The sequence below is a fragment of the Moschus berezovskii genome, chromosome 4 (genome assembly GCF_049115385.1).
Source record: "Moschus berezovskii isolate FMDL1 chromosome 4, NW_MosBer_1.0, whole genome shotgun sequence".
NCBI classification, from domain to species: domain Eukaryota; kingdom Metazoa; phylum Chordata; class Mammalia; order Artiodactyla; family Moschidae; genus Moschus; species Moschus berezovskii.
In genome coordinates this window covers 105,042,305-105,055,483 of record NC_142463.1, presented here as the reverse complement: position 1 = coordinate 105,055,483, position 13,179 = coordinate 105,042,305, and the positions used below count along the sequence as shown (strand labels likewise).

At 45.6% G+C, this 13,179-nt stretch overlaps 1 protein-coding gene across 2 annotated transcripts; it reads left to right on the top strand.

Moving 5' to 3' along the window:
- Positions 1 to 3,095: 3,095 nt before the first annotated feature.
- Positions 3,096 to 13,179, top strand: RFX5 (regulatory factor X5). 2 transcript variants are annotated; one of them, XM_055402993.2, is made up of 10 exons: positions 3,096 to 3,229; positions 4,089 to 4,217; positions 4,468 to 4,501; positions 4,923 to 5,005; positions 5,440 to 5,559; positions 5,755 to 5,874; positions 6,016 to 6,097; positions 6,402 to 6,603; positions 6,825 to 6,925; positions 7,079 to 13,178. In XM_055402993.2, the coding sequence occupies exons 2-10, from the start codon at positions 4,102 to 4,104 to the stop codon at positions 8,066 to 8,068; spliced, it is 1,848 nt and encodes a 615-aa protein (XP_055258968.1). In that variant the 5' UTR covers positions 3,096 to 3,229; positions 4,089 to 4,101; the 3' UTR covers positions 8,069 to 13,178. The 2 variants fall into 2 exon arrangements, with proteins under 2 accessions (XP_055258968.1, XP_055258966.1); XM_055402991.2 differs by lacking the exon at positions 3,096 to 3,229 and adding an exon at positions 3,581 to 3,642 and having other exon boundaries at positions 7,079 to 13,179.

Below are 13,179 nucleotides of genomic sequence, written 5' to 3'. Positions count from 1 at the left end.
CAAAACGAAAAAAACATCACAAGCAAGGAAGATTGAAGATTGCATGTGCCATACCCAAACACATAACTAAAAGTACACAATGAAGAAAAAAGAAACTCCTTCCCAATTTTAGTAAGCAATGTATAATAGTGCCTAAGAGCAAATTCTGAATCCAGGCAGCCCAGTTCAGATCCTAGGTCCATCACTTACTGTGTAATCTTGGGCAAAGTATTAATCTCTCATTACCTCAGTCTCCTCATCTGTAAAACAGGGATAATCATTGTACCTATCTGATAGAGTTGCTATGAGATTAAAAATGTAACATATATGAGGTCCTAGAACAACCCTCAGGACATATTAATGTTAATAAATATTTGCTGTTATTATAATGATGCTTATCAGACAATTTTTATTGTTACTTCTCAGGACAAGGACCATCATACTGTTACCAAGTCCAATCTCACTGCTCGCTGCACAATAGACCAATGAATCCAAGTGATTGAGGCAAGGCTAGTGCCTCAAAATAACCATCTTTTTGGGGTCTGGGATGCCTGGTTGTTTTATAGATTAGAGAGAAAGAAGCAATGAGGAACTAAAGTCAAAAGGCAGAATAGAGACGGAGATGCAGTGGGGAAATAAAATGAAAAGGTCTTCAGTCTTGTGAAACATCTCCAAGGGCATGTCCAGCCTTCAGAAGGGGTGTGTTAGTCTCTTCTAGTCACAGGTGGGCAGGGACAAACTATCTCTCTGTGAGCCGAACAAAGGCACTTTAGTTGACAGTCAAGCAGAGGGGCAGGGTCCTCCAGGCAAGCCATTGAGTATAGTTATAATAATAAAAGCAAGTCAAAGAAACAGTTTCCAACATGGAGTCAGAATTGGCTTCCTTCCTGCAACAATACCTTATTATACTTTATTCAGCTTTGTATCCTCAGCTCTTAGGCAGAAATTTGGCATAAATATTCAGTTGCCTGTTCTTCCCTTCTTTAGCCTTCCCACCTCCTGACTCAACCTGACCTTTCTACAGTGCTGCCAAAATAATTTCCCTTTCACAGCTATGATACTTTTCCTCCCTTTGCTAAAGCTTCTGATTATTCTCTGCCACCTTCAAATTCCTAAGCCAGGGCTTCCGTGGTGATTCAGTGATATAGAATGCACCTGCCAATGCAGGAGACACAGGTTCAATCACTGATCTACATGCCTCAGAGCAACTAAGTTTATGCACCAGAACTACTGAGCCTGTGCTCTAGAGCCTAGGAACCTCAGCTACTGAGCCCACGTGTCCTACAGCCCCTGCTCAGCAACAAGAGAAGCCACAGCAATGAGAAGCCCAAGCAGCAACTAAGACCCAGCTCAGCCAAAAATAAATAAATAAGATTTAAAAAAAAAAAAAAAGAATGAAATTCGTAAGCCAGCATAATTTACCCCAAAATTCTTTTTCCATTTAAAGTGCTTTACATTCCACTTTACACCAAACAGTGGTATTTGGGGTATCTTTCCATCAGTCTATACCCATATTTGTACACGAGCACCTGAAAATCTGTATAAATGCAGTCTAGGGCAGTATTCAAGAGAATGAGCTCTGAAGGCAGAGGGACTGACTCTGGATCCTGATTCCAGCACTTACTACAATGTAACTCTGGACAAGTCCCTTCACCTCTCCAAGTCTGCTTCCTTGTCTGTAAAATGGAGGCAACAATAGTTTCTACTTCAAAATAAGGTATTTAACATTTGGTCTGGTGTCTGGCACGCAATAAACAAATAAATTTTAGCTGTTACTAGAAAACCTTCTAGGCAGTGTATTTGTATTTCCCCAACTCCACATCCCCTGGGTTTGTTCCCCCAGGACCCACCAAAGCTGGTAGTAGGGAAATGCAGGCTGCAAAGGGCGATGATCACGAAATCAGGCTTCCCAGATGCCTCAGTGGTAAAGGATTTGCCTGCCAATGCAGGAGACCCCAGAGACATGGGTTCTGTCCCTGGGTTGGGAAGATCCCATGGAGAAGGGAATAGCAACCAACTCCAGTATTCTTGCCTGGAAAATTCCCTGGACAGAGGAGACTGGCGGGTTACTGTCCAGGGGGTCACAAAGAGTCAAAATGACTGAGCTGCATGAACACATGAGGAGGCAATACTGCTCTCCTCTTTACAAAAGCACAACGATGATGAGACTGGAGAACTGCAGGTCAGGACTACAAACATAGTTTTGGGTGTAATGTATCTACTGTGCAAAACAAAAAGCTGTGCATCCATTCAAAGGGTGGTTAACCTTGAGTCCGTGACCTCTTAAATTAGATGCACCACTTGGCCTGTACCTGTATTTTCATGGCAGAAGGTTCATTGTTTTCATCAGACTCATGACCTTAAAAAGCCTTAACCAAAAGGGAGAGGGACGCTTGACCGTTCAGCACAATGTTCTCTGACGTGAAAAAGTCCAGGTGGGAATTCAGCACCCCTTGGGGGAGTCAGTCAAAATTCCATTGTTTACTGACTGCAGAACTAAGGGGATGCAAAAGTAGCAGCGACTCATTGGAAGGAAACGAGGTACCTGGGGAAACCGAGGAAGATTAAGGGCACTTTAGCTTTATGTGGTACAGCTGCTGAGGTTAAGAGGCCTCCATCAATTGAGGAATGTGAGCTTGTGCTTGCAGGTTTCTTCTGAGTGTCTGCAAGCACGTGTTGGGTGGTGGGGACTAGGGGGGAATAGTTCAACTTGTTTTTCATCAAAAGCTGGTAATGTGAGTTTCCAGCGACTTCCATCACTGCTACCTATAATTTCCTAGCTATTTTATCATCCACTGAATCTTTTCTTCCAGTAGCTCTGACGCCCGAAGAAAAACTGAAACACGGAAGGAGAAAGCAAAGAAAGCTTCAAAGGAGGAGAGCGTCCGGTCTTTCGTCCTGCGGTCCCTTTAAGAGAAGAACCTCTTGGGACCGGCAGTCCCAACCGACCCCAGTTTTAACCGAAACCTAACCCGGACTTCCCCCTCTTGACTCAAATAAGACCAACTTTGGATTTTCCCTCCCCTATTGACCAATCAGATTCTGTTACCAGGCAGATTTTAGCGGCCGCCGGTGGGAGCCCGGCGCCTTCTGTCTCCGGGTGGCAACAACGACCAATCGTAGAGCAGGCCGACCGAGTATCTAGGCAGATCGGGGCCGTTCCAGCCATTCAGAAAAAAGGAAATAAAGCAACGCACGAGCCCGCTGGGCCAGGATCGTGGGGCTGGGCTGGAGTGAAGGTGGCTACGAGGTAGTTTCTCTTTCTCCCTTACCTTTATTGTTGCTTGTTTTGGAAGGTGACTGTTCAAAGGTAGGGAGGGGGCAGTATGAGTTGGGAGGAGAGCAGACAAGATTTGGCTGTATTTTCAACTGCTGCTTCACTCATGTGCACGTGCCCCGAATCTAGGACCCCTTTCCCGCAGCCGGGTTTTCTACGCCCAGCACAGGAGTTCCGCCACCCTGAACCCCTGGCTTTGCAGCCACGCGGGACTGAATGGAGGGGGAAGGGAGGGAGTGGGGGCGCGCGTCGGGAGGGGAGGGGAGGGGAGGGCGATGACGTAGGGGCCGGCGACGTGGGGAGGGGGAGCTGCGGGGGAAGCCGTGGCGAGGTTAAGTAATGAGAAGTTGGGCCCAGTTTTTTCCAAGCCTGGAAGGGCAGAAAATGTTCGTATCCTTTCTGACCTCCCAGGCAAATTCAGTGGTGAGGAGTGTATTAGAGAATTAAACAACTTTATCTTGTGGTGGGTTGTTGAGGGAAAGGAGGGCAGTATGGGGTCAGAGGCAGAAATGAAAATTTCTCTCTAACGTGGATTCCCAATCCCCCGTATCTCTTCCTTTACAGTTTTCCACATTTAGGAGACTGCAGAAAGGTGGGGCAGATAGAATGGAGATGGCAAAGATCTCTGGGTATATATGGGCCTGGAGAAGTAATGGAATAATTTCTAATTTTTGGAGAAGGCAAGTTATAGAAAAAGACCACTGGGGAAATTCGGAGGCTTGCTTTCTGTTTTTCTGTCTTTCTGGGTAGAGAGGTGAGGAGTGCCCTGCGACCTCCAGCGGGGAAGGGAAATCTTGTTAAATCTTCTTGTCCTGTCTTCTCTCAACTCTAGCCCTCATGCCAGGATGGCAGAAGATGAACCTGATGCTAAGAGCCCAAAAACTGGGGGAAGGACTTCCTCAGGTAGTGCTGAGGCAGGGGAACCCACCACCCTTCTTCAGAGGCTCCGAGGTACCATTTCGTAAGTACTCATCACCTTCTGTAAACCTTGTTTCAGACCTGGGTATAGATCCCTACAGCACTTCTCTTCCTCTGTATTAGATGACCTGCACCTCCCCAGCAAGTGCATCTGACCAGGGGAGATTTTCATCATGGTAGCAGTTCTTGGGCATCTGCTAGGCTTTTCAGACCCCTTCCTCTCCCTGGCAGTCAGCCACAGGGATGGGGAGAAATCTTTTGTATGACCTCCAGCTTTTTCCTCTTCTCTACAGCAAGGCCGTGCAGAACAAAGTAGAGGGGATCCTGGTGAGTATTTTGGGGAAGAAGTCAAGAGAGATGGCATTGGTGGGGGGGATGAAGATGGTGAGGATATGGGTTAGAAAGGCTTATGCAAGGGAGTCAGTGCTGTCTGCCCTGTCAGAAGATAATTGGCTTTACAACTTGTTAGCGCTTTGACCTTGAGCATCTTGCTTCATCTCTGTGACCTCTTGTGTAGAAGCCCAGTAGAAATAAAATCAGAGCTGATCCCCTCCATTCCCCTTCTCACCTTGGAAATCCTTAAGGGCTCTTCAGGGCAAGTTGAGCACCTAGCCTCAAATCATTTCTAAGGTCCTTTGTCAGCCTGACATTCACTCAGCTGGACTGTTTAGTAAGGATCAGAGGGTCCTACCTTGGGTATTTCTTGGCCTTATAATTTTTCCTTCCTCTCTGTTCCTCCCTACCTCAGCAAGATGTCCAGAAATTCTCAGACAATGACAAGCTGTATCTCTACCTTCAGCTCCCCTCGGGGCCCAGTACTGGAGACAAAAGGTAGGTTTGGTGCTGGAATTTTAGATATCAGAGGTGCTTATTTTTAAAGAAGGACTCCCTAGGGGTGGTCCCTGATGGTCTAGTGGTTAAGACTTCACTTTCCAATGCAGGGGGTGCGGTTTCAATCCCTGGTTGGGGAGCTAAGATCCCCCATGACTCCCGACCAAAATGTAAACAACAGGAGCAGTATTGTAACAAATTCAATAAAAACTTTAAAAAAGAAAGGTTCCCTTAGAAAGGGCTTGGTGAATAGGAATACTCATAACGGCTCTCCTTAGTCGGGAATAAAAGTTCCTGTCCTGCCTTGGTTTACCAGGGAAAGGTGAATTCTGGATGCACTTATTTAGTCCAGCCCTACTGAGATGATAATCTGGATGGAACCAGGGCAACTCTTGGGATGTTGGTAATACTTGTCTCTTTTATTTCTCTTGCAGCTCAGAGCCAAGTACACTTAGCAATGAGGAGTACATGTATGCTTACAGGTGGATCCGCAACCACCTGGAAGAGCATACCGACACCTGCCTGCCCAAACAAAGTGTTTATGATGCCTATCGGTGGGTGGATGGGAGGGGGTAGATGGAGGGGTGGGAAGGTGGGCCTCGGACTACCCCCTCCTCCCTGGAGAGGCCCCTGCCTTGATGGAGCCTGACTTCAAGGGTTTCCCAACCTTGATTCCCAGGGACACTCTGAACCCACCTACAAACCTCCTTCTCTGAGTATTCTTCCCACTCTGTCCCTGCCTCACTCAGGAAGTACTGCGAGAGCCTTGCATGTTGCCGCCCGCTCAGCACAGCCAACTTTGGCAAAATCATCAGAGAGATCTTCCCTGACATCAAGGCCCGAAGGCTTGGTGGCCGGGGCCAGTCCAAGTATCCTTGACTAGAGAGAGTGGGCTGGAGGACCTGGGGAAAGAAACTTAGGATGAGGATGTGAAGAGCTGGAAGTGGAAACAGCCCGACCTTCCTACTTGGGGACCTCCAGTGTGTTGGTTACCCCTTAACTTATGTCAGATATTGCTATAGTGGCATACGAAGGAAGACATTGGTATCTATGCCGCCCTTGCCCGGACTTGACCTAAAGGGCTCTGAGAGTGTAAGTAACAACCCTCCGACTGCACTCTTCTCCCCAAGGTAGATGGCAGAGGACTTTGGGAGATGTTTTGAGGCCTGACATACTCTAGGTCATTTGGCACAAGTTTCTCAGCCTATAGGATATGCCCTTCTGCCTACGCTATGGCTGAGGTAGAGGAGGAAGAGAATTTGGGGGTTTGTGGGATGGGATGATAGAAGCTACTGCCATCCCTAGGCTGGTCTTACTTACGGTCAACATCGGTGCCTGAGAGGGACGGAAGGACCTTTGTTCACAGTGTAATTGGGCGTGTCCTTCCCCTGTTTAGCCAGAAATGGGCCCAGAAGTAACCCCAGCACCCCGGGATGAGCTGGTGGAAGCAGCCTGTGCCTTGACCTGTGACTGGGCTGAGCGAATCCTGAAACGGTCCTTCAGTTCCATCGTTGAGGTTGCCCGCTTCCTGCTACAGCAGCATCTCATCTCTGCCCGATCTGCTCATGCCCACGTGCTCAAAGCTACGGGACTCGCTGGTGGGTGGACCCTGTGTTATGTTCTGAGACACCTTCAGCCCCTTTCAAGCTGAAAGGCTCTCCCACATACGAGGAGAGAGACACCTTCTGTTCCCGGAGACCCTTCCCAGACCTGCCTCAGCCCACCTCTTTCCTCTGCCTCTCTACCAGTCAGTCAGTCAGAAGCACCTCCCTCCATTCTGTTCTTCCTCACCTCTTTTCCTTTTCTGGCACCTCCGCAGAAGAGGACGAACATGCCCCTCGGGAACGGTCATCTAAATCCAAGAATGGGGTAGAGAACCTGGAGGGCAGTTCTCATAAAAGACCAGAGAGACAGGCCCAGGTGAGGAAGCTGATGCCCTTGACCTTACTCCCCTGGGCTGGGGGTGTAGTATACCCTTTGCCCAATGGGTTCAGTACTTTTTCACGTCCTGTTCCTATATTCCCTCCATTGTCCAGTCTTCCCGCTTACTGTGTTCTTCTCTTTACTTTTTAGCCTCCTAAAGAGCTAGACCCCCGGGCTGGGGCTGGCCCCTCTGCACGTGGAGAGCGAAAGAAGAGTGTAGTGGAGAGCCCGGCGCCAGTAGCCAATAACCCGCAGGTTAATGCCCTAGTGGCCCGGCTGCCTCTGCTCCTCCCCCGGGCCCCTCGCTCACTTATTCCGCCAATCCGAGTCTCTCCACCCATCTTGGCCCCCAAACTTTCTTCAGGCACTCTGAAAATGGCTGCACTGCCTCTGCCCAGTAGGGCTGGGGGACCCCAAGCAGCTGTTCCCATCATTAACATGATCTTACCAACGGTTCCTGCTTTGCCTGGACCTGGACCTGGGCCTGGGCAAGCTCCCCCTGGGGGGCTCGCTCAGCCAAGGGGTGCAGAGAACAGGGAAGTGGGCATAGGTGGTGACCTGGGACCCCATGACAAGGGTGTCAAGAGGACAGCTGAAGTGCCTGTGAGCGAAGCCAGTGGGCAGGACCCACCAGCTAAAGCCACAAAGCAGGACCTAGACGATACAGGAAGTGATGCCAAAAGAAAACGGGGGCGCCCTCGAAAAAAATCAGGTGGAAGTAGGGAAAGGAATTCTACCCCCGACAAGTCAGCAGCTGCTGTGGACTCAGCCCAGTCCTCAAGGTTACCGCGGGAGACATGGGCCTCTGGAGGGGAGAGCAACTCAGCTGGAGGGTCGGGGGGACCAGGGCCAGTGGGAGAGGCTGAGAAGGGGGTGTTTGCCCAAGGTCAGGAGGATGGCGCTGTTTCCAAAGGAGGAAGGGGCCCCAGTTCCCATCATACCAAAGAAGCAGAAGATAAAATTCCTCCCGTCACCCCCAAAGTGAGCGTCATCAGGGGCAGCAGAAGCCAGAAGGAGGCTCTTCATTTGGTCAGGGGAGAAGTAGACACCTCTGCACAGGGTAATAAAGATTTAAAGGGGCATGTGCTTCCGAGCTCCATGCCCCATGAGCGAAAAGACCCCAAAGCAGCACCCCCATGATAGGTACGTGGGAAGGAGTGTTTATAGCCCTATGTTAACTCTACCTGGCTGCCTAGAAGAGGCCCTTCTTGCACTTGCTTCTCACTTGGCTCTTCATTCTCTTCTGTATAGACAGCTGAGGCACCCTGTCTTACACAGTGCCTGATTTTTGCCTCTCACCTTTCCAGCTCAGTCCCCTTGGCTTCAGAGTCACTAATCTGTAGTGACCCCTCTTCTGGATCCCTGCACTATCTTGTGGGAATATAGGAATGAAATACGATGAATGCCTAGGCTTGGAATCCTTTGGTTTTAAATCACAGTAAACCTAACTCAGACTGGCTTAAAAACAAAGATTTATTGGCTCATGTGACTGGCAAGTCCAGAGGTAGGGACCAGCTCCAGGTAAAGCTGATCCAGTGACTCCGTAAGTGTCTAAACACCTGATTGATTTTTCCCCCACCACTCTCTACCTTCTGGAGGATCATCTTAAGCCTGGTCTGCCTCGTGGCTGCCAGCACTCCTAGGATTCCATGTTTTCTCTCTCAGGTCCAACCAGAAAGAGAGGGCATCTTTGTGCCAGGAATCCTAGCAATAGCCCTAAGATTCACATCGGTGAGGTCAGCCTGGGTCACACACCCACCCCTAGCCAGTCACTGTGGGGCAGGAGATTGGTATAATAAATGCTAATTTGCTATATCATGGCGTTTTGGAAAAAAAAGGCAGGATCAGCCTCCTTAGAATCACATAGATTCCTCAGTGGGGACTGGGAGTGGGGAGTCCCCGGGAGTCACCTGACACCTGGCCACTGCTATGAAGTAGGTGTGGTTTTAGCTTGCTAGGCTGAGACCAGTTATCTTCCTTCCGTTTTTTCCAGATAGTTTTGAATTTTCCTTACTGCAACTGTAACCTCTTTCCTCTCATTCTGGTCTCAAGGAATGAGAGGGAAATCTGTCTTGTTTGGAGACTGTCTCTTTAGTCTCATTTGGATAACAGGTCCCCTTTTTGTTTCCACCTTCTTCTCAGTGATGGGTATCCTTCATTCTCCTCTTTCTGAATTTTAGTTTTCTCCTCATTTCTGCTTCGCAATGCTCCACTCTACTGCCTCTTTCACAAAGTAGAGTGAGATTTACTCCCTAGTCATTTTATTAAATTCACGCTGTATCCACCAGGTGTCAGTCTCTTGTCATGTAAGTGTCAGGACTTAGCCAGATCGGGATTGTGGGTTTAGGCTGTGTGTATGGGAGGAGGTACCTTGCCTATCAGGGAGCTCCAGTAGGAAGGGAATTCAGGTATATATTTGGGAAAAGCAGTAAACCAACCAACATTAATTAAGGACCTGCTTTGTCTTCTGCATAGGGTAGCTTCCATCAGGGATTCCCCGTTTTCTTTCAGGGAGCCTTCATTCATTTGTTCATATTTCCACCATTGCAGATTTTTTAAAATTATATGTAATGTTTGATATCTATAAAAATATATTTAACGTGAATAAGTTATGACGCATAATAATTAAGTGACCCGTCACCCAATTTGTACATTAAAACATTAGAAATACTACTGAATTTCTTGTGTTTTTCCCCTAGCCTATCCTCCTGGCTCTCCCGAGAGGTCACCACTATCTTTAATTTTGTGTTTATTAACTACCTGCAATATATACATACATACATATATATATATATATATACACTTTCCACTTATGTATATACCCTTTAAAAATGGTTTTGCTTTTTAGCTTTACAAAATTTTATTCTGTAATACTCCCCTATGGTTTGCTTTTTTTCCCACATAACATTATTTCTAAGATTCATCCATGTTGTAGATAGCAATTATTCGCTCGTTTTTATCTATATAATACTTCAGTTGCATAAACCACAATTTATCCATCCGTCAATGGACATTTTGGTTGATCCCGGTTTTTTGCGGTTATAAATAATGTTGCTACTAACATTCTTGTACAGGTTAGTGCCTTTGTTTTTAGTAAGCTTTCTAAGGCTTCTGAGATGGTTCCTTTGGTCTCTACACCCTCTGAGTTGGAAACTGTTCCCTCTTGTCTCATTCTCTAGAGACGTTTATATTAGATTGAAATGAACCATCCTTTGATGGTTTGATAAAACTTACTTGGTAACCCATCTGAGCCTGGCATTTCTTTGTGGGAAACATCTTAACTATTAATTCAATTTCTTTAATAATGATAGGCTATTTGGGCTTTCTACTTCTTGAGTCAATTTAGGTAAAGTGTTTTTCTGGAGTTTTGTGCAATTTACATCATTTTTTAAAAATGAAATTCCTTCCATGTTCTTTTTTGCCTTTGCTCCCTGGGTGGTCATGTCCTCCTTTTCATTTCTGCTGTTTACTTGTGCCTTCTTTTTTTCCCCTTTGACCAACTATACCAGAAATTTGCTTTCCTTGTTTGATATAGCTGCCACTCTGGGCATTGTTGATCCTCTCCCTTAAATATTTGTTTTCTACTTCATTAATTATGGATGTTATCTGTGGTATTTCCTTCTGCTTTCTTTAGATTTAATTTTATGTTCTTTTACATCGACTCTTTGCAACCCCATGGTCTATACAGTCCCTGGAATTCTCCAGGCCAGAATACTGGAGTGGGTAGCTTCTCCCTTCTCCAGGAGATCTTCCGGACCCAGGGATTGAACCAGGGTCTCCTGCATTGCGGGCGGATTCTTTACCAACTGAGCTATAAGGGAAGCCACAAATGTTTGTTTTCTACTTCATTCATTATGGATGTTATCTGTGGTATTTCCTTCTGCTTTCTTTAATTTTATGTTCTTTTACATCTTAATTTTTATCTAATTAATTTTCAAGCTTTTTTTCTATCATAAGTTTTCAAGGACCCACTTCCCTATATTCTCCACATTTTTCTGTTTAAAAGTATTTATTACTTAGTTCTAAGGATATTTAAATTACCTATATGACTTTTTTTGATTCGTGATTTAGAAAAGTTTTCTAAATTTCCAAAATCTAGATATTTAAAATTTTATCTTTTTGATACTGATTTTCAGTTTGATCATTTGTGCTCAGGAAATGTGATCTCTGTGATAGCAGTTCTTTGAAGTTTGTCAGGATTGTTATTTTTATATTCTGGGGCTTCCCAGGTGGCTCAGTAGTAAAGAATCTGCCTGCCAATGCAGGAGATGCAGGTTCGATCCCTGAGTTAGGAGGATCTCCTAGTGAAGAAAATGGCAACCCACTCCAGTATTCTTGCCTGGAAAATCTCATAGACAGAGGAGTCTGGCAGGCTACAGTCCATGGGTTCACAAAGAGTCAGACTCAACTTAGTAACTGAACAACAATTTTATATTCTGTAATTTACCTTGGATCTCTACCTGTTTTGTTGTTTTCGGCTGATTTTCCCATAGCAGCTTGTTCCCTGGTATATTTTGTATTTTTGGATTTTGAGCTCCAATTTTGTTAAACTTAATGTAAGGAAATCCAGTGGACCTAAATTGGGGGTACTTTCCTCCAGAGAGAATTTGCACTTGATTTTGCCAGGTGACAAAGGGTGCTCCTCACCTGGGACTGTGTTAACGCTTCAGGAGTCCTGATTTAACTCAGGAGTCCCAGGTTTTCTCCCCTGCTTTGGCTGGGCCCAGGATTTAGCTTCTGTTCATGATACTGATACTGGCATTTGTCCCCAGAGCAAACCTGCTTCTCCTGCTGCATGTTATTCATTCTCCATAAGGGTTCAGCTCAGTGTTATGTTTTCCCCTTCCTTTAGTGATCTTGTCTACTTTCTGATGAGCATGACAAACATGTTTACTGTAATTTATCCAGGATCCAGTGGTATTCTAGTGAGAGAGCCCATTCTCTCCTCCATGCTGCCAGAAGTAGAAGTCCATTACTGTAGTTTTGGCATTTTCCTTCTTGATAAGAGCTCGGCACTTGTTGGAAGCTAGCTGACTTAGCACTATCCTTAAGTCAATAATGATCTTAGCACAGTATGAGTTATGTTAGCAGTAAGCACAGAGAGTGGTGGGAGCCCAGAGAAATAGACAGGGATCAGAAATGACTTCCTAGTAGAGGTGAGTAGGACAAGGCCAACTCATAAAGCAAGGACAGAACAACAGAAGACATGATACAAATCATGATACCCATTCTGCTGCCTAAGAGCTATAAATTCAAAGAGATTGAGTAATTTGGGAAGGCTTCATGGAAAAGGTAGCCTTGAGTTAAGTCTTTAAGTAGAGCTTAAGTAGATTAAAAAAAAAAAGAGCAAGTCATTCCAGGAAAAGCTGGAGTTTGGGGATGTGGGATGTGAGTAAAGACATGGCAGTCTAACCCAGTAAAAAGATTTGTCCGACAGAAAGGTTATGTATGAACAAGAGAGAGAAATCAACTGGAAGAAGAACACACAACAATTGAATGAATGGGTAAAAGTTATCCAGTGATGGAATTGAAAGTAATCCATTGATTGAATGAATGAAAGGTATGAAGTTTGCATTAGAGGATGGAGGAACTGAAGTCAAAAAGAACCCTCCAGACAGCTGTTGCCATTATCCATGTGGGAGGAGATGAGCTACTCGACCAGGTTGCTAACAAGTTGGAGGTGATAGGCATACGGAAAAGTAAACCACTGGTGATAGGATAGAAGCTTCCAAGGGAATAGTGCCCTCACCACAACTGGGTTTGGGGATGTATCCATTCACTTTAGGAGACCAGACCACTGGGTTATTTTAAGATTTACATGAATGTTATGGGGCTTTTAAGTAGCCTATTTTGTATTTTTACCCTAATATTTTAAAAACCTAACATGAAACAAGTTGTTATTCTCCTCATCAGGCAGTCTTCAGTTAGTTAGATGAAGGGCTAAACGAAGGTTTTGGGGACTGCCTACTGCTCCCTCTCTACCATTCCTTATTCTGTCCCCAATTCCCTGTTCCCCAGTCCCATTGTTGTCTTTTTTCATTTTAACCCTTGCATAAAGTAAGTCAGAAATAAAAATTTGTTGCTTACTAAAACTTGAAATAATCTTTTGCTATTAAACCAAGGCAAACTATATGTCTAGTCTGTGGCCTCAAATAAATGAATGTATTGTTTATTTTTGTAGGCAACTGTCAATTTTCTTAAAAATCAAAGCAAATACCACATTTACTCACATGCTAAACGGGGGAATTAAT

Excerpts from the sequence above, each read along its gene's own strand:
- RFX5 (XM_055402991.2), top strand. The coding sequence starts at position 3,596 with ATGAGAAGTTGGGCCCAGTTTTTTCCAAGCCTGGAAGGGCAGAAAAT. Across the intron at positions 4,502-4,922 it reads ACAAAGTAGAGGGGATCCTG|CAAGATGTCCAGAAATTCTC; the intron begins GTGAGTATTTTG and ends TCCCTACCTCAG. Across the intron at positions 5,875-6,015 it reads GGTGGCCGGGGCCAGTCCAA|ATATTGCTATAGTGGCATAC; the intron begins GTATCCTTGACT and ends AACTTATGTCAG.